Source organism: Drosophila melanogaster, chromosome 3L (assembly GCF_000001215.4).
Source record: "Drosophila melanogaster chromosome 3L".
Taxonomy (NCBI): Eukaryota; Metazoa; Arthropoda; class Insecta; order Diptera; family Drosophilidae; genus Drosophila; species Drosophila melanogaster.
In genome coordinates this window covers 8,070,604-8,091,892 of record NT_037436.4, presented here as the reverse complement: position 1 = coordinate 8,091,892, position 21,289 = coordinate 8,070,604, and the positions used below count along the sequence as shown (strand labels likewise).

The window sequence follows — 21,289 nt, the reverse complement described above, 5'->3', positions numbered from 1 at the left end:
CTATTTCGCTAAAAAACCTCCCAACACTCATTTCACTCTCTTCTCGAACTCGGAACTCGATATGCCATGCCACTTACAACACTGCTTACTGCGCAGGGCTGGCATAATAAATCAGCTATCAGCTGGAGTAATTGGTTATTTTTTTTGTTGTGCGCTGGCTGAAAGAAAAAATCGACGAGCCAGTGTTTTGCTGGTGATTTAAACTCCGAAACACCAGCAAATAGTCGGTTACTTGCGGCGGAACCTACGGTAAAGATGGTTCAAGTGGGCAAACGGATTTGCAACCTGCTTTTGCTGGCCACTGCGATGTCGTCAGCATATGCCGACGTCACAACGCAAAACGCTCTGTTGGTTGGAAGTAAGAAACACAAGGAGACCAGCCCCGATAATTCAGTTGGCGGTTCTATATCGCCCAATTTGGTGTGCCACAAGATGCTGAGGCATGTGTTCGAAAACGCCACTCCGCGGGATGAGCAGCAGGCGGGTGTGTTTGAGGAGTACAAGCCACCGCCGGATGCAGTGGAGCCACTGGAGGAGGAGGCCTATCTTTGGAACTGCCTACAGGCTTGCTGCGAAAAGCCCCGGAATGGCAGCAGTGCCTGCAATGTGGTCCTCGTTTTTAAGGCCAAATGCTACCATATCCGATGCCAGAGCAACGAGGCCTGCTTGCCCAAGCTCAGAGTTCGGATGCCCAACGAAAAGGTTCAGATGGTACTGGTCAATCCACTGGGCGATGCCACATGGCCACAGCTCCTCAAGGCGGAGGCAGCCAAACAGAATGCTGAGATTCTGCCATACGATGAAGCGGCACTTAATTTCTGGAAGCAGCCCAGAAGGTTGAGCTACCTGGCTCGCAATCAGGTAATAGCATATTGGTTTCTCTCTATATTCCTGACTATTTATTAATCTTATAACATTTCCTTGTAGGAAACCCCCGTTTATGAGGACGAAGATTTCCCATTGGCCGACAAGCGAATGAATCAAATGATCTTCCAACCCGACGAAAACGATGTTCTGGCCAACGAAGAGCTCGGCTACTACGATTCGAATGCCAAGTTTACCACCTGCGATATGGAGACACCTTGTCCACCACCGCAACAATGTGTACCACTACAGCCAAATGCCGTGCGTGGAGTGTGCACCTGTCCAGAAGGCTTTGTGTGGAATAAACAAAGGAAGTGCGTAATGGCAGCGGTTCCCTATAGCTCATATCTAACCAGCAATGAGGCGGGACAGCAAGAAGCGGCTGCTAGTGAGAACTCACCGGAGGTATCAACGCCGCCTTTGAAGGCTGAGCAGAACAAGGACATTGTAGTCTCCGTAATGTCCAAGGAAGTTCGTTTGCCGGAACAGGAGGTGACCCTAGCGGCGTTTACGGTTCCCGATGAGCAAACCAGCGATACCAAGTACAAATATCTTTGGACACTTATATCGCAACCCAAGGGTCCTATGAATGGCACTATTTCGGATCAGAGCAAGTCGAAGGTAAAACTATCGAATCTTTCGGAGGGACTGTATACTTTTAAGGTCACTGTAACTGGTGACAATGGAACCTTTGGCGAGGCAACAGCCAATGTTACAGTGCTTCCCGAGAATCGAATCAATCAGCCACCACAAGTCATCATCTCGCCCAGGGAGCAGATCATCCGTCAGCCCACCACCAATGCCATACTTGATGGCAGCACCAGTACGGATGATGATAAGATCACCAATTGGCACTGGGAGGTGATTTCGGGACCGATTGGTTACCAACCAGTTTTGCCAGAGGTTAACACCCTCCAGTTGGATCTCACATCGCCGGGGAACTACACATTCAAGCTAACCGTAACCGATTCAAATAACGTGACCAATTCAACCACTGCCACGATAGCAGTTCTTAAGGAGACCGATTATGCTCCGGTGGCAAATGCCGGCGATGCCGTGATCTTGTATTTGCCCAACAATAATGTCACTCTGAATGGCACAGCCAGTTCGGATGATCACGAGATCGTTGCTTGGGAGTGGACCAAGGATGCTAGCGACGAGGCCAAGGCTGTGGATATGCAGAATACAAGAACACCCTATGTTCAGCTGTCCAATTTGGAGGAGGGCATGTACACTTTTGTTCTAAAAGTAACCGATGGCAGTGGGCAATCGAGTACAGCTAAGGTCCATGTGTTTGTGAAGCCTCCCACGAATTCTCCACCAGTTGCTGAGGCAGGAAGTAATACGGTAGGTTTCAGTTAAAAGATTATATTTTATTCGTTTTAATATGATCTGTGTTACAGACTACTAGCTTGCCCATTAATTGGGTTCTTTTGAATGGCTCCGATTCGAAGGACGACATTGGCATCAAGAGTTATTTGTGGAAGCAGCTGAGCGGGCCCAATAATGCAGTCATTTTGAAGTCCAACTCATCAGTAAGTGCATATATATATATCGTTATGTTGGACCTCATGCAACTCCATTTAACCCTGCAGATTGCCAATGCCACCTCTCTGACTCTGGGACTCTATGAGTTCGAATTAACCGTAGCTGATGAAAATAATAACACCGCTACGGACACCACGTGGGTGAAGATAGTTCAAGGTAATCATATCCATAATCTTCAGTAGCTCATAGGTGCTAATTACATTACATACCGCCACTAGAACGGAACGCAGCTCCAATAGCCAACGCCGGTGGTGATCACACCGTCACCCTGCCGGCCACCGCCATCTATTTCAATGGCTCTAAATCCTGGGATGACCTGGCTGTGGTCAAGTATCTCTGGACACGCGACGAGCACAGTTTGGCAGCGGGCGTCATTGTGGCAGATACCGACAAGGAGCCCGTAATGATTGTGAGTTAAGATTTAACTCTAATCCCACTGCGACTTATATTATTTATACAATTTTCCAGTTGACCAATTTAGTACAAGGCCGCTATGTATTCACACTGACTGTGAGCGATGATCAGGGTTTGACCAGTTCAGATACTGTCAGCGTTAATGTCCGTCGCGATCCCAAGCTATTGAATTTGGTTCAAATGACCCTGCCCATGGGCATCTCTGTGCTCGTACAATCCGAACTGGATTCGGTGGTGCAAAAACTGCAGTTGTTGCTGGGAGATGAGAATAAGATCCAGGTCAGGGAGCTAAAATATGACTTGCATACGGATGCTACTGTCCTGGTCTTCTACGTAAACGATGGACAGGGTAAGGCATTGGATGGTTTGCAAGTGGAGCGGCAGTTGAGAACCCAACTGCAGAAGGATGCATCTATACTGGGCGCATTTGCAGTGGATATTCGCACCTCTGTTTGCCAGAGTGATTGCTCCGGTCATGGGTCGTGTAATCCCATTACCAGAGCTTGCATATGCGAGGCGTTCTGGATGCCATCGGCTGGCTACTTCTTTAATAACCAGGAGGCCAATTGCGGTTAGTTTAATAATGTTATACCCCGCATTAGGTCGCTAATTTCTTTGTACATTTTTCAGACTGGTCCATATTATACGTGTTTGTTGGTGTGATTGTGGGCTGCCTCTTGCTATCTGGAGTATTTTGGGGCATAGCCTGTGCCTGCAGACAATCGAAAAAGCCGCGTCTTCGTCAGAAAGTGCAAAAATATTCATTGATTGGTAATAAGGATGAAGAAGCAGCCAATTGTAAGTACCAATGCCATCTTCTTCTCGTAGCGAAGGATTTAATTATCTACTATTATTTTCACTTGCAGATTCTCGAAACACATCGCTGACGGAATCAGAGACGGATTCCGATGTCCTTTTTGAGACCCGCACCAAGTCCAATGGTCTGGGCAAGCACAAGTCGCACAATTCTCACAGTCATGGACATGGAAGTAGTGGAGGCAGTGGATCTTCCGGACGGGATGGTCATAAATACGGAACACAAAAACTGGGCCGCAAAATCAAGGCATAAAAGTATATGCATCAGAAGGATAAGGAGATCAAATATGTGTGTGTGTTAGTCGATCTACTATACCGTGTGTGTGATATCTATTTGTATTTCTATAATGTACTCGGATCTTTTGTACTTTCCGCAAAACTCGTCTGAAGTCAAGTTGTCTATAAGTTCCTTTACGTGCAATTATTTTAAGTTAAGAGTCATTCTTTATATTATTTTAAGCTGCTGCTGTGCAACAAGTATTATATTTAATGTTTATTTCTACTGCGATACTTTTTATGTGTGTATATAGACATAGCTGTTCACAATCAATGTAACAAACGACATGTAACTGCTTAAAAGTGCATTATTACCCACATTAAACGAAACTAATAGATGAAATATGCATTTCTTTGTAGCTGACGGGGAAATCCAATGTCGTTAGTTTAATTTACGAGCGCTCAATCATGGCAAATGTCATTCAATTCATTTGATCAATCATTAATCACATTTGGCCAACTGCGTTGGAATATATTTGTATGCAGAGGACATATCAGCAAATCGAATGCTGTATGCATTCACAAACATTTCTCTTTGGCGGCTACAGTTTGACATGCCACTGATGATATTTACACGACTTGTTGTTGACTTATCACTGCTGTTTTTCTGGCAGCTTCTTTACTTTGATCAGATTTTAATTCAAACATTGACGCATTTCAAGCCCACACACAAAAAGACAACACCAAACTAGGCTCCAATGCGGATTTCTTGCCAATTTTTACACAACAAATAAATTGTTACCCTTCAACAAAAATTTGTGTATATATTTTATGTTTAATTTTCTATCTTATCGGTTTTAATGGCTTCAAATGGTATTTACAGATTGATAAGTTTGATGAGTTTAAAAAATCATTTTGACTTGTTAACAGCTAGACTTTTTGTCTGTCACGGGGATCATTCAATTTGTTAATATTTTGTGTATAGTGGTAATTCGTTTAAGTGTAGCTGTCTGTTACGATTTTTGGCGAAATAACTTAAAGATTCGCTGATTCAGTTCGAGCAGGAGCTTAAGTATTTGCGTGTTTATTATTGATTTTAGCCGGATTTGGCCGGCTCCGCGTGGACCTGACCCCCGTCTCCATCGTGCGACACCCACACTTTGCTGCCTGTCACGCGCGACCCATTTTTCACAGCTGGGAGCGGCCAAAAACACGCGATTCACCCATATCCATATGGCGCCCGTCGCCTGTCGACTGCCACATGTCATGACCATTGTGCCAAGTCCTTTGACTGTAATTAGCCCAGGGCTTAGCCGAAAGCCAAATCGACCTTCGTTTTTTTTTGCATGTCCTGACTGAAGGTGAGGTTTTTGAACTCTTCGCACAACCCCACCCACCCACTGCGATTTTTCTGGTATTTAAAGCTCGCTTATATGTTTGTTTTCCCCTCATAAGTCTCAATTAAACGCCTCTCGTCTTCGAAGAATGCCTCTGAATTCTTTTCCACGAACTTCTCCGAAATTATGAATTCTTAATTTCTTAATATGTGAGATGGCAAACTAATTTGCATGATCTGCGATCTCAGATAGCGCTGATGCCGTCGACAGTTTACAGCTGTCGGAGTTGTTCACATTGGGACTGGGCAATAATAATAACGTCTATAGTATTATTCACCGAATCCCTGGAGCAGGTGGCTACTGGTATTATCATTATTATTGTCATTTGTCAAATCAGCCAAAGCAAAAGAGAAAGACAAAAAAAAAACAAGATTTTTTGCTGTTTGTTTTGTTTTAAAGGTGAATTCCTCTGTCGCTTTGAGTTATGACCATTTTGCATAAATTAAGCGAGGGCTTTATTTTGTTTTAAAAATTATAAAACGAAGAAAAAATGTTCACACTCAAATCAGACAGTATTTCATAATGGATTTTTGACAGTGGATGATTTATGTGGAACAAAGGAAGATAAATAACGTTTTAGACTTGAGATGAATTCGCAATTAAATAATTAAGTTGCTATCTTGCTAAATTCAAAATTGTTTTAAATGGTTTAAGATGTCAATTTAAAATGATCCTCGCGCAAGTGATATTTTCGAATTCTGATACTCAATTAAAAAAATCCAATTAAATCACTTCAATATCAGAATTATACAAAAAATGAATAGGTCAGAAATTTAATTCAATTGTATTGCTTATGAAAAAAATATCAGTTCTTGCTGAAGGGTATTCGTTAGTCACTTTAATGCCCAAAGACACTAAGTAAATTATCTTCAAATTTAAACTTGATGATTAGCAAAGTTTTATTGATTTATCAAAGCATTAGTTTTGAAGACTTGTCACAAATTCCAAATGTAAAACCGTTTCAAGGTAGGGATTTTTTCATCACTGTGGATTTGCATATAATTTGCGGTTCACTTTGGTTTAGTTTCGTTTGGCTGTTTCATTAAAAAGTTATAAAACTTCTCAATTAACATACAAAAATGGGAGGGGGGTAGACAAAAAAACAGAACCCGTAATAGAACATGGAATAATAAAACTGGCTTTTATGTGGGTTTTTTTTTGTTTGATTTTTATGTGATTTAAATGAACACCACATTGAAATTGGGCAGTGGGATGGGGGAAGAAATTTTAGCAAAAATATATACCAACAACAAAAAAAAAAAATTGGCACACGAGACAACGCTTGAGTGATTTTTAATGTATTCGTGACAATAATTTTTGGGTGCTGCTGATATGGTGTATACGTTTGGTGGTTTGGGGAAGGGGTTCTCGCTCTTTTTTTGGGTGAATGAGTTGAGTTGGTGGGTGGGGTGGTTGGTAAAGGGGTGCCAGAAGCACCATAAAACGTATTATACTCTCGTTTTATTTGCGTTTTATTATTGTTTAATTAGTCCCTGGCATTCAACTATGAATGCCAAACTTTGTTTGTTTGCTTTGAACAGTAGTATCCAGCCCCCATCCCAATTTGTAGCACCCCCCCCCGCACATTTTTCCCACCCAATCCCCCCTTGACATCTCCCCCCCCCCTCCACAGACACCCTACAAACAGAGAGAATTTCTATCATAAAGCCAGTTTATTGTTCTAGGGCGGCAAATTTCAAATGCAAACTGGCAAGCGAAAACAAGAAAACGTAGGGGGAAATTGCGAAAAAAAAAAAGAAAATGTGAAGAGAGCTCCACAATGTGGGCAGTGACATTTCAGGGAAAAAAAAAGGAAAACAAAAACTGAGACTGTTTCCAATGGGTCGTAGGTTGAGGTTGTCGTGTGGGCGAGGGCGATAAACAAACTGGAAGTGCAAACACCGACTGCGAAAAGTTGATGAATAGTCTAAACCGAGTGTGAGCAAAGGAAAAAACAAATATAGAAATATAGAAATATTTAAAGGGGCTCATAGGTTTGTGAAAAATTCACAATTTTAAGTTCAAGAGATAATAGGGTCGTAAAATGTGATTCTTATTGATCGCTTTAACAAACACACGCTTTAAAGTACTAAATCTCTCAAAACACTGTCGGGTGTTCTTTCAAATATAATAGTATTCATTTAAATTTATGTTTTTCGTGCTTTAAAAATAGCTTAGAACGTCTTGAGGTCTTTAGCTTTTGATATACAAATGCGACCTTATTACGAATGATAACTTTAATAAATCAGCTTCAAGAAGGCCTACAAAAGTATAGCTATTTCCACTCACTGTCGTCTTGGCAACTGGCACCTTCAAGTGCACTTATTCAAGCCAACTTTCAATGATTCAATTTTAGCACTTTCGTCTCCGACTCGGCTTTTAGTTGCCCACTTCTCGAGCTCTATGCCCCGGAGACATATATTTTGTACCTGATGCACCTGCCATTCCACCTGCCAAGCGAATGACGCGCTTTGCAATTTGAGCACTCAAAGGTAGCAAATTGAATGAAAAATAAAGCGGGAAAATATTTACGATGACATGGCAGGCAGAGGTATTTCCGCTCAGCTCCAAACTCAATTTTCTATTCAAATTGCTCCGCTGCGATAGATAATGCAAGCCGCTGAGCAAAGGAAAATCGGCAAAAGGCGAAAAGGCAAGGCAAACGGGAAAAATCGCACAAGTTCAAGGTCTATGTCAGTGGCATTGTCGTGCTCTGTGATTATATTTGTATCTGCATCTACGTTTTGTATCTGCATGTTTTGTATGGCAACGACTGCAGCTGAAACAGCTGCGATTGCGACTGCCATTGCCAATTAGTTGTGTCTGAAATTTGTCTCATTAGCCAGAGATTAATCTAATGCATTCGAATTTGACGTTACATTTAGCCCACTGCGTAGGCGGATGGCTCACCTGATAATCTTGCCAAAAGTTAACCATAGGAACGGTGAAACGGAGGTCAAAAGATTCTGCGAATCAATTGTTTCAGAACTATCGCAAAGAAATACCTCAGAATGCAAAGTGAGCCACATTATTATCTTGAATATTGTATTCCTAGTAAATTATGGTTCTACTGATACGTAATAATATATATATTTTGCTGTGGCTTTTTATCTCATTGTTTTTAAGTGAATTAAACAACAAATTTGCATGATTTTTAGGTAATCGCAGTTCGTTCCAAAGCCCCCTCAAAATGAGTCAAGATAGCTCTTAATCATACGACTTAAACTATAATTTCATCAGAGAATAAAAAGAATTTATTAAGAAATTCCATTTATATATGTGTACATATTAAAATATTTATTAAAAAATGTTATTATAAAATTTAAGATACCAATAACCTTAAGCTTTCATTAAAATCAAAAATTGTAAAAATTGTAGGGTTGTCTTATATGGTAAAACCTTTGCTTTTATTTTCATTTTTTTTCGGACAATATGTCGCATTAAGGAAACGATTTCCACGTTATCCCTTATAGGGATTTGCCACCCATATTTTCAGAGGCCGGGTCAGATTGCAATCCCTACAATTGGAACAAGGGTGTGTTTACTTTCGGCTACCCCTTTGATTGCCCGATTGCGTGGGCCGGGCCAATGTCTTTTGGACATGTTGGTCGCGACCGCGATTCGATATCAGTTGTACTGTCGGAGATAAGCCATAAATAAACGGAGGGAAAGAAAACATTTCACAGAACAAAAAAAAATATGGTATTCATATCTATGTGGTTTACCTGTACAGCGAAAAACCGGTTCGCAGATTCTTTTCACCTGGGCGAACTGCCAATCTGGGAGACGAGGTAAAAGTGCCAAAATGTATATCGTTTTAATGGGTTCTCTATGTGAGGCGGAGACTGTGTGTAGTGCAATCAGAAAGCATAATCGAGGCAATCGACCATGAAACTGAGCAACAACTACGCAAACTATCTATAAGATACATTTCCCATCGCACAGCCAATTGTGGCCAGGAAGGGGTGAGGTGCCTTATTATACCCCTACTATAAACAATAACAAGTTTTTTATGTCTTTTCAGGGTAAAAGTTTACACAGAACTTCCTGTTGCTAAAATGTACAACGAAACGTTTTCAACATTGAATTCGAAATATTGGCAAATATTGGTTGGATTTCAAAGGTAGATGAATATATTGAAATTTATGCAGCATTTTTTAAAACATTTTACATAATTATTACCTTATGGTTAAAATTAGACCATGTATCTTAATCAAAGAAAGTTTAGGAAAGATGCACTCAGTATATTTACTGCATTTTTAATCACTAAAAACACTTTTAAAAATGATTTAAATATTTAATAATTCTTCGATCTTAAAATATAGATTATTATTTTTTTCCGTTTTATTTGTTAACACTTAATCTGAATTAACATACATTTTATATCATTATTTATGATAGTATTAACAGGGTAATAATCACGTTATTTTTGTGATTTATAATTGCGCTTCGATTTTCTATATTTCAGCACTGGTATTTTGATTTCAGCTTTTGAACGCGCGACGGCGACGAACACAACTGAGTTATGAAAACTGAATGAAAAGCACAAAAGCAGAGCAAAGTAAACTTGTTTGCCGCCTGCCCACCCTAAACAAAAGGGAGGGAAAGAGCGAGCAATATGAAGAGAGAGAGAAACATCAATATTGGCGCTTTTTTTGATTTAACAACACTGGCAGTGAGAACGAGGCATTACCATCTGGTAAAAAAGCTTTCGAAACTTGTTGCTCTTGTCTCTTTCGTTTTTCTCTTTCCTTAAAATGCATGAGAAACCGACATTTTAAAGATATATTAACAAATATCGAATATAATTGGAGTCTTAAATTGCTCAAACTCCAAGTATACGTATATTTTATAGAGATCATAGTAAATCGCTTACAGTCTTTCTCTTCTCAATTCCCCTCTCTTCTCCCGCTCACCAAAACCGCTGCAAATTTGAATTAATGGTTCACCCTGTTGCTTTTTATCTTTTAATTGAGCTGAGCTGCAATTCAAGTGGACCGTTTGCGATCTACGAGGCGCTCTGGGGTTTTCCCCGCTTCGGGTAAGAAAATCATCTTAATTGAATTCATTCATAAATTGCAGCTTTGAACTGGACCAACAAGTCTCTATCTGGTAAACATCTACGAAAGTGGTTCATAATTCAGCAAATTAAATGAAAGGCTGTTTGGAAAATGGTTTTTTATTGATGTCATTTCAGTTGTGATAAAAATTTAATCATTGAGGAATTAATTTTTAAGTGGATTAATATAAGAAGATTTATTTATTGCACTGAAGTTAAATAGAAATTTAGTTTAGCCAAGAATTATTTAAATGAAATCCATAGAATGTATTTTAAACTTTGTTTACTCCTTTTCCCTTCCAATATCGTTTCTAATTGAAATGCCATATTTCTCCAATCGAATTTAAAGACATTTTCCAACTGTAATAACAAATTTCTCAATAATGGAAATCTTAAATCTAGTGAAAGAATTAAAATTTAGTAATTGCAACCCCATACCACTGATCCTATAAACAGACCGAAATGGCGCCGAAAGATATCTTAACATTGCCCCAAGATGAGGAATAGTCGACGCAAGAGTAAATCCCCCAAACCACGGCATGATCGCCTGCTACACCACAGTCCGTCCGTCCGTTTGTCCGCTCATCTGTCCGTTCGTCGGACAGTCCGTTCCCCCAATTGACGTCAACGGCGCCGACTAAACTCAGTGAGGCAGGCCGTAAGAGGCACGTACTGGAAATCAAATGATGTAGTTTCTACATTATATAGACAAAAGGCGACGTCGGCAATGGAAAGCTGGGTACAGAAATAAAACATTCGGTTCCACTTTAGAACGAGACGAAGAGCAACGCATAAAATCCAACAAAGATCCAGATCTTGGCTATATAAGCGAATACAATTATATTTTTAGAGGAGATACAAGAAATCTTTAATCAATTTAAGAGAATTTTACTCAGATACTTTCTTGGCCCAGGTCGAGAGTGCAAATTGGCAGATGTTTCGTTGCTTCTGGAAACGTTCAATATCAATAGATATATCTGCGCTATCCACTTTAAATGGGCAACTGGAAATCTCCGGTCCAACTGCAGTTGACGCATTTCCAGTCAACGCATTTGTGCCTTAATAAACAAAAGCCGCACGAAATTAATTATAAACAAATAGCTTGATATCGTTCGATTTATGTGCCGGCAATTTTAATGGTTTGTGTTGTTTTGTTCTCTGAATTTGCCAACGCTGTGCCACGAAAATGAGAAGAAAACGTGTTTGAAAAGTGGAAAATTAATGTTTATTTTCGATATATTGGCGCTATTCAAAGTGTGGCATTACGCACTGAAATGCGTTTTAATTTTTAGTTTGAATTCGTTTTATGACCGCATATTAAATGTTTGTTTTTTTGTGAAAGCTGAGAACATCTCTTTTCAAACCAAACTTAAATTTGTAAAATACTGCAGAAATAGAAGAACGACAAATATGAAACAAACTGGCAATTCCTGTTTTTACTTGCAATTTTTTTTTTTATCAGGGAACGTGATTTTTTAGAAATAATACTTCCAGATTTCGTATCCGGATGTTTCGTTATAACTTTGTACATTTTTCGACACATAATATACCACTGCAGTTTCTAGGAATCATACACATAGTGCATTCGAAGTCATTAACAAATTTAGACGTGTTGTTTGCGTTCTTTTTCTTTCGAGCAAAAGAAGAAAACCAGGTCCCAATGTCATTGCGTCAGAGAAGCACTCATAAAATCATGTTTTTATATACATAGGTAGTAAAGGTGGCCATTGAAATGAGCATTCTTGGCCTTTTGGGCCGCCTTTCACTGACCCATTAGGCGATCGCTCGCCGTCGTCTGGTTGCTCATTTTCTACCGGCGACGGCGCCTCGGGGTTAATGTACCCTGTGACCCAAACACTTAACACAAAACCCTTGACTCTGCGCCACAATTGGTCCTTTATTGAGGCAGTTTTTGGCCGGAATTGATTGACAATTACCTGATAATGCTGCCGGGGAAATATGAGACGCGATCGCAGGGCGGCCGAGGTGTGAGTGCCACTGGTTGAGGCATTTGCCGGTTGGGTTTGCGCCAGCAGCGGACTTCTGGTCGATGTGACAACCATTGTTTATGATTAATCTTTCACTTGGATTCACTTCACTTTTATTCAAATTCAATCTGTTTAATTTTTTTTCGGGGTTTTCCCTTGTGCACTCGCTGTTTGTTTACCCTTTATTTACGGTGGGTTCGTTGGCATTTTTCATAGGAATTCTTAGCAACAGAAACAAAAGAACCAAAACAAAAGCATTTTTCATTTATATAATTATTAACAAGCCAGACGATTAGCATTCCTTGGAGGGGTTAACAGCAGAAGACGACCGACCGAGTAATTTATCCGCATAATCGCAGCATTCAGAAAGTGTTTTTGGCCAAAAGTATTTTACCGTTTCAGTATTGTTGCGCATAAACAATTATCAAGCATCTGGTTTTTGTGCTCGTGCTTTATTGTGATTATCTGTATATTTATTTTTGTTTTTATTTCGAACTTTGTGTTTTGTCTGCTTTTGGCAACCGTTAACCGAAAGATACGAAAGAGCCACAAAAGATCGCACTGAGAAAGGCTTACACAAGAAATGCCACAGAACTGGTTTTCGTGCCTGGCCGTGCCTGTGACAAATGTATCTGCAAGATACACAATAAGCGTAACTGATTATGGATTCCTTCTATGGATAGTTTTCTGAGTATTCTCCACATACAATGCCCAATGGTGGAGTTGCACTTAACAAGTTTTTCTGTGCCCCCCCCCCCAACTGATTTGTATCTCTTTTGGAAATAGGCAACCGATAGATTGAAGCTGCTAATTGAGAAGTAAGAAGCATTCGAAGACCAAATAGCTTAAAAAATAATCTTAAAAAAACATAAATTAAACAAAAAATAAAAGTATCTCTCCAAGCTGAAGAATGCGCATCAATTTCGAGCATTATATTACAGAGAACTTAACCCTTTACTTTACGATCTTTTTAATGCTCCATAAAAGTAAACCTTTTCTGGAAAATACCTAACCCATAAATTCAAAATCTTTCCATTGGCTTGAGCATTACATGCAAGAGATGCAAATAAGATACGTTTGACATTTACAGCTTCTTTCGGTTCAGACCTTGACTCGATTCGACTTTGGTCTGGTTTTTCACACCTTTGGGCGTGGAACAAGTTCAAAGCCCACCTAGAAACTCGAATGAAACATTTGAAAAGCCCACGTGCTTGGGTTTTCCCCACTTCCGTTCGCCAGTTGCTTTTTCGCTGTATCTTCATGTAACTGGCTAATGAGTTTCCGCTTGGATAATACAGCTAATGCCAACCAAAAGGCGACAAAAGGCGTTAACCGCTTTTTCCTGTTGCACTTTTGGCTTGCTGAGTTTTTTTTTTTGTCTTATTTATTTACTGTGGGCGTTCGTCTGATTGATTTTAAGTCTGCCAAAGCGACGAAAAGCCTACGCAACAATTTGAGTTTTTTGCTTTTTGAGTTTTTCCAAGCACATTTGCTTTCGGACCGGTTTTCTGCTGTTAACTCGTTTTATTAGCCCACTTAATTTTTGTTTCAACAATTTATGTAAATTTATTCTTGAATTTTCTATGAGCTGTGCACTAATTTACAAATGTAGATTCTATTTAATATATATTGCAATTTTATGTATATTATATCGTGTTCCATTTATTTTTGTTTGAAATTTAATTTTCGGCATTGCTATTCCACGAACTTGTATTTACAGTATTTAAGATATTTATTTCATTTGGTGCTAATTTGTGTATATTTTTCTCGGATTTCTTGAAATGTGTCACAAATGAACAATATTTTTCCGCAGTAAGTGCACACAAAGTGTTTGCAATTTCAAGCATATACAATACATATATATTATCCAGACTTTTTGCACATGTTTTTCTGTGCGTCGAACGTCACATGTGTGATTGTTTTATTTTTAATCACATTTGTGATTTTTATTTTTAGCTCTCATTTTAATTTATGGTCACAGATCGATGGAAAAATTTTTCCTTCACGCTTTACGCACTTTTCACTACGATTTATAGCGATCCTTAGGCATTTTCGCTATTTCACAACAATACGTTTGAATAATAAATCGTTTGTATTATTTTTAAGTAGCTTTGTAATTGGATCGAATCTCTTCTGTATTTGTCGTTGTCTTCGATTCCGCTCCACGAACTCGACGTACGAGTGTTCGACACAAGACTGAGGCCTGAAATTTTATTTTGTGACTGGCTGGCTGCCTCGAAAAGAGAAAAATTCAGCCGAAAGAGACAGAGTGGTTCAGTCAGAAAGAATAAGAGCTAAGAGTGGGTGATCGTACAACAAGTTGTTTTTACTCGTCTTTTGGATGCGAATTATAATCTGTTTTGATTTCATATTATTTATACTACCTTTACATCTTTTTCTTTTTGCATTTTGGCAAATGAATTTCGAGGAATTTTTCTAGGAAATCTCAGTTAGATTTTCACCTCCCCTCATTGCTTATATTTACCATCTATTTATTTGTACGTCGATTTTGTTTTATTTACTCGATATCTGAGCAAACAGAAATCATCTCAAATTGATTCGAAATCGACACGTGCGTTTAAATGGGAAAAATCTTTTAACATGTTTTTTCCGCGTTGTTTTTTATATTCTTTTCTTTCTTTCAATCTAATTGATTTGCGTATTTGTTTATCAGATGGTTTTTCGTACGCTTTCGCATTTGCAGGAAATGCCAAAGTGGAGCGAAAATAAGCAAAAATCTTCAGTAAGTTTTGGTATAAATATGCCTTGAACTGATGTAAAAAGTTCGTCCCACCTACATAGTGTACTTGTATATGAGCAAGTTGGCCAGAAGAAGGTCGTTTATTATTTAACTGGTTATGCAATTTGTCTCAGCTCATTCATCATCTTTCCATTCACATTAATCTGTCGCATCCTTCGGCTACTTTCGCTATTTAGGTCACAAAATTACTCACTAAAGTGTGCCAGTTTCCTTTTGATCGTATTGAAAGAAATGTTTAAGTTAATCACAACTTTGTCAGGTGTCATGTCCTTCAAGTGAGTCATGTCCATTCAGCAAAACCAAAACATGAGCATGTGAGCTTTTCATTCTTTCACAACTACAGTAGGCGCTCGAGGTAATGGATACTGTATAGTGTAAACTTGTTGATAGGAGCAGAAGGGCAAAAATATTTTTGTTGATTCCGCAGCTAAAGAATAATATTTGTTGAAGAATAAATAAATTGAAAAACGAGAAGCAATGGAAATGAATGAAAGTAACATTAAAGGAACAGCGATATAGCAGTTTCCATTCTTCGACATCTCTTTTCTGGGTAAATAAACAAATCTTTAAATTAATCAAAAGAAAACTATATGACAAAACAAATTATGTTTCAAATTTCATTCCTCAATTTCAGTGTTTACTTTAAGGAACCTCTACTGTACTCTTATTTTTTTCGCCACGTACTTATTTGTATCTACTCGTGTATCTACGTATGAATGAATTGGCTTTCGCCTAAAACATCTCTGAGTCATCCGAAAGCCGTGATTGAGTCTCCAATAGCAACTTGTGCCGATCGAGTTGCGATGAAGAAGTTTTTTAGCTCTGAGTCATCACCGTGGGAGCTTAGTATCTTTTGGTGCATCCGCACCTAGGGTTATAACTTTTACCAAGACACATACCACGCCCGACTTTTTTTTCCGACTTCAGCTTCAGGCCACGCATGCGCCATGGCTTATCGTTAAGTTTTTCTCAATTGGATTTTTCATGCGTAATTGATTTTTATGCATTTCCCTTTCGGCATCCGAGAGATTGTTTATTTATTTATATGCAAAGCGTGCTTAACACGTTTTTCTCCTTACCCCTGGCTGCACTCGACTTTTGTAATTTATTTGTGACTTGAAATTGGGTCACTTGGAAGTCGGAAGGGGGCAATAATTCCCTGGAATAACAAACTGAATCGAACGCCAGCAATAATGGGTTTCTGCCTTTTGGACTGAGGTAATTTATGCATCAGTCTGGGTTTTTCACTGATTAAAAGGATGCCTTTACAACAACAGATTAAATTTATGGTTAGTATTTTATTTAAATGGTGTTTTAATAGTTGCCCAAAAACGCTCTCTGCTTAGTAAGCTTAGAAGTTTCAATTAGGAGATTTGCCTTTTTCACTATCACAATATGAAGGACATAGTGCCACTACCTAACATAAAATCACATAAAATCATGATTTTTCAAACATTTGATATTGCAAACTCTGCGGTAATAAGTTATTTAGAGGTATTATTGAACATTATTTGCTTGAATACTGACTAGAGTCAATAAACAGTATCTATTTGCGCGTGGGCTTGCGTCATTTACATTATCCACTTGTTATCAAACAAGCTCTAAAGACCCTTGCCCAGTTGCCTTCCCTAATGCCCTCATCAGACCCACAGATAGACTGCCATTATTGTTTACAATTTCAATTAGATGTTGGTCATAAATTATGGCGGCTAATCCCGATCGCGACACCTTACAAGCATCCGCATTTTCACACACCTGAAATGCTAATGACACACCATCTGAAGCCAAAGCCGAAACCAAAACCAAAACCGACACCGACACCGACACCGAAACCACTTCGACAATTTGTTTTGATTTTGACCGTGAACTGAGTAGCATATCGGAATAATTCAAGTTTGTCTTTTGTTTTTACTCTGGCATCCATATCTATTTCCATTGCTATACAAATCCGAGAGATACAAACAAAAACACATGACATAATTGAGGTATTTAAGTGAAACTAACCTTGACAGTGGGCATTAGTTGTGCATTAACTTTCATGCTGGAATCGAGATCAGCTCGCTTGGTTAGCTCACGAAAGGTTTGTTCAACGGTTGCAATGCTGGGGTTATCCAAAGGGGTTTTAATCGTCTTCTTGGGGTTATCTCTCAGTGATAAACGGCGTATGCTGGCAAGACGAAAAGTGCCTCTACCATCACCGGAACCACTCGACTTGGTTCGAATTCGATTCGATTTACGACCACTGCGAGGTGGGCTCTTTTCGTTCCGAATTTCCCGGTTATACTGCTGCTCTTCTTGTTGGGTTATACTCAATGTTGTTTTCTTGCACCACAAGCCGCTCAAACGATTGCCCATGCTATACGGTTTTCACATCAACTTTCCGCGGGTGTTCAGCACGATCTAACGTTCGAGCAATTAATCTCGTGTATTTACAAAAAGATTCTCGGGAAGAAGTCGGATACTTGGATACGAACGGAATAGGAATCGGAGACGAACCGGTGCGCATCTCAATTCGACAAATACTGAAAATGGAATTCTTGCCGAAAACCACAAAATGCCAGACCCAAAACACAGTTGTCCGTCCGTTTATAAGTAGCTTTTGTGCCCCTCTCTTTGCCTTTTTTTTTCCCGCCAGTGTTTGCCGCTTTTTGGGGAGCTTTATAATGCGAACAGAACGCGAGTTGACTTTGTTTGTATTTCGACTGGCACTATATGTACCCCTCTCCTCGGTCCACGAAAACATTGGGTCTCCCGGTACTAATCGATTTTTTTTTCTCTCTGACAACCTCTACAGAACACAACACTCATTGGGGCTCTCTCCTCGGGAAGAAGATTCCCCGACAAACCCCCAACTCGACAACTAATTAATATGCTCGGGCGCTGTCATACACCCAACTTCATATAATATTAACAACAATCTTCTGCGACTCACGTTCCCAGTGTGTTTGCGCTGAAGAGCTTGTCAAATAGTTAAGAACGATGGGGAGAACGAAATTAATTGATCTGCAGTTGGGAAATGGCGATGGGAATACCCTAAAAGTTCGTCAAAGGTATCTAATCAATAGAAAGTATGATATAGAAATTATGAAAATATTTGTGGTGTCAACATACCTTTTTATTAATATTATACTTTTCATTTAAGTGAATTACGATCAAAACATTAAGGCGAGCTGGTCATCTTATCAGCTAAGGTGTAATGCCCTCCACAACATACATGTATATGGGTCATCTGTTCTTTTCTTAATTAAAAGGTTGTCGGCCCATCTAATCGCATGATCAGGAAACACGAATAGTTCTTTGTTCCCCATTGATTACAACTACGATTACCGGAGCTAATCAGTTGCTCACCTTAAAGGGTGATAGTACCATAAAGTTATCAAGTAACCAAATGATCAAGTGAATCGATATACCTTTTGGTAGGGCATTCGCAAACGAGAAATTTGCTTAACGACGCACGAGCCATGCTAAAAAATCAACGCCAAATGCCGATTATTCATACCCGGTATAGCCATCCAATATTGTGGTGGTTATAGCGCTATATACTATATGTATAGTGGGCCTGTTTGCCACGATTCTTTTCCCCTTTTCCTTGCAGTTCCCTTTCTAGTTCTGTTTTGAAAACGTGCTAAATGTTATTTATTAATTAAGTTGACGCTATTTTCTAACCATTTACGTAAAGCAACGCTGAGCGGGAGAGAGTTATTTCTGCTCAAAGCCGGTTTTAGGAAAGTCGCCACTCAGGGAGTGGTTCAGACCCCAATCCCCAAGAGTTCCCCAATCCAGACGGAGTCGCGTGTGAGGTGTGAGTTATGTATTTGCTTAAATATGGCAGTGTAAAGCTCATCGTGGTTTACTTTTAGTTCGAAGAGTGCACTCAGAAAAGTAATTTAATTATGAATCGATAGGGGAAAAAAAATAATATATCTAACAGCGAGAAATCATGAAAGAGTGCCTATAATTCCCAACTAGTTTTGACAACTAATAACGTCAAAATACCTACTAATTATTTCTAGCTACTTTGTATTTTCTTAGTGCAGAACGCCACTTTTTCTTTAAGTGTATGCAAAACTATAATGAAAATGAGCCTAAAAAGTGGCTCAGGGGTTGTTAAAGGTAACGAATGAGGGATAACAAAAGCTTGAGTGAGAGTTTATGGACACCATAAAACCAGAGAACAGCTCCAAGTGAGTCATGACCTTTGCTCCCTCAGAATGTTTATAAATAGCCATCGGCAATTAGTACGAGTGGGAATTTGTAAAGTCAAAGGGCAATCAGGAACTTTTGTTACCCTATAATATACTATTATATAAATCTAGATAACTTTAAATCCACTTACATTTCCGTAACTTCTGATGCTCGAAGGACTGAGGCTGAATAGCCTGCCCAGCTGCTGGTGATGTGTTGGTGAACCATTGCTATTAGCTGATGATAGGTCGGTAAACATAGGCGAGTGGCAATGTTCTATGGGAAAAATAAGTATTTTCAAACTAAATTTGAAATTATCTTAGAAATACCCATCACTTACCACTCATCACAGGCGACATGTCCTTGGGGAAGGCGAACAGATCGTTGTTGTTCCGGATATCCGATGAGTTCAAGGTCAGGCTGGGCTTGCGCACGCCCAGAAAATTGGATGCTGATGAGGCACTGGAACAGCTACTGCCTCCCCCCGCGCCCTGCATGCCATAGCCCAAACGGGTGTGCGCGTTGGTGGGCGTGACATTGGGCAGGTGGTGCGATTCCAGTGGCGAGGCGGACTTCGGTATTCCACTGCACCCGCCGCTGACCGCTGGAACGCGCTTCAAAATCGGTGCCGGTGGCAGTTGCGATGGTGAGGGACGAAAGAGGCCGACACTCGTTGGGTGATTCAGTGGGTCACCGGGTTGCGCCTTCGGTATTGCCAATCGAAGAGTTTGCCGCGCAGCTAGCCTTCTTCCAGGCGCATATTTATTTCCAGGCGGCGCTGTTTTGTCAGCGCTCTCAGCGTGGTGAGATTGCGCAGTGGTGGGCGCCAGCTGTGGTGAGTTCATTATTTGATTTTCGGTTTGTTTTTGTCGCTGCCTTTCTTTCTATAGATACTTTTTGAGGCACTTGTTATTGTTTATAGCTCTTAAATATTTCGCTGTAAAATGTTTTCTTCATTTAGTAGTAGTAATTATTGTTGAGATTGATTTAGGTTTCATATAATTAAATTGTGTGCATTGTATAAATGATACAAAGTAGTTTCTTGTTTGTTTTTAATTTGTACACGTTTGTTTATTACGACATCCGTAACAATTTATTTTAGTTTATTTGTCGTTTAACTTCGGTCTGTTTAAACGTTTTTTCATTGTTACTCCTCTTTAGGCACTTGTTAATTTATAGCACTTGCTGTCAACGTTTTTTATCAATGAATTGTCCGCTGATATTGCCTGGCGCGTTCACGGGAACTGCAGCGATTGCATAATTTTATATGCACAAGCCAAATCAAATAAAGTAAAATAAAGGCTAAGCAGTACTATAAATAAGTTACAATGGTCGTAGTTGTTGATATTGCAGTTTCTTGGAACGTGCCAATGTTGCTTTAATTTATACTCATTTTCATTTGACCCAGTTGCATTCAATACCATAGAATTATTTTTTTTTTTTGAGATGATAAAAGTGCGCAGGATTGTTTTACGCGGAAATTGTTATCTGCCAAGTTTTCAATTGTGTCACACACTTTTCCACGGCGCTTTAACAAAGCATTTTAATTTTCTACAGCTGAACTTGAGAATTGCTACGTGGTGGTCGGGCAAATGTGAAATCTCCGACAATGAGAAATCTCCGTCCAATTTTCGTGACTTTGCGTGGGACCGGCGACTATAAAAGCCACACGCCATTTAATTCTCGGGTTAATCTGTAATAAATATATACACACATATGGTCATCAGTATATAGACATAGCGAAATTCGTTTTAGTTAAATTACTTGGAAACGTGAATGAATTCTAGACTTTATTTGTCTAGAAGATTGTGGGTTGAAAGATCGTCTGAATTAAGAGTGCCCTTGAACTCGCTAAAGAGAACATGAGAACATATGATGGAGAAAAATTGATGTTGATGATTATGTAATATTTACACTGCTATAATAACCACATAATCGATTTTGAAGTCATTAACAGCATTTTAAACCAAAGAAAGGATTAATTAATTAATTAATTAACACCTAAAATATTGTTCTTAATAAGAGCAACCAAATTGAATCA

General features: G+C 39.4%; 2 protein-coding genes and 1 long non-coding RNA gene across 6 annotated transcripts in view; 2 read left to right on the top strand and 1 right to left on the bottom strand.

The window, feature by feature from the left end:
- The window catches only part of Sarm (Sterile alpha and Armadillo motif), a 45,024-nt gene that overhangs the window by 17,005 nt on the left and 6,730 nt on the right, over positions 1-21,289 (bottom strand). For 2 of the 4 annotated variants that reach the window (NM_001259733.1, NM_001274627.1), the window contains 2 exons: positions 19,589-20,941; positions 19,400-19,524 (listed from right to left, as the gene is read on the bottom strand). In NM_001259733.1, coding sequence (NP_001246662.1) covers positions 19,400-19,524; positions 19,589-20,093 — 630 coding nt within the window. In that variant the 5' untranslated portion in view covers positions 20,094-20,941. Of the gene's footprint in view, positions 1-12,251; positions 12,524-14,319; positions 14,502-17,067; positions 17,588-19,399; positions 19,525-19,588; positions 20,942-21,289 lie in introns of those variants that run through there. The other 2 variants (NM_001104074.3, NM_001104071.2) reach the window with 2 other exon arrangements.
- Positions 107-4,258, top strand: CG7565 (uncharacterized protein). The gene is made up of 8 exons (NM_139914.4): positions 107-861; positions 928-2,211; positions 2,268-2,399; positions 2,460-2,568; positions 2,631-2,821; positions 2,881-3,397; positions 3,457-3,624; positions 3,693-4,258. Exons 1-8 carry the CDS (start codon positions 256-258, stop codon positions 3,893-3,895), a joined length of 3,210 nt encoding a protein of 1,069 aa, NP_648171.1. The 5' UTR covers positions 107-255; the 3' UTR covers positions 3,896-4,258.
- lncRNA:CR43974 (long non-coding RNA:CR43974) lies at positions 8,693-9,969 on the top strand. The gene is made up of 3 exons (NR_073918.1): positions 8,693-9,220; positions 9,280-9,378; positions 9,744-9,969. It is a non-coding gene; the product is annotated as a long non-coding RNA:CR43974 (long non-coding RNA).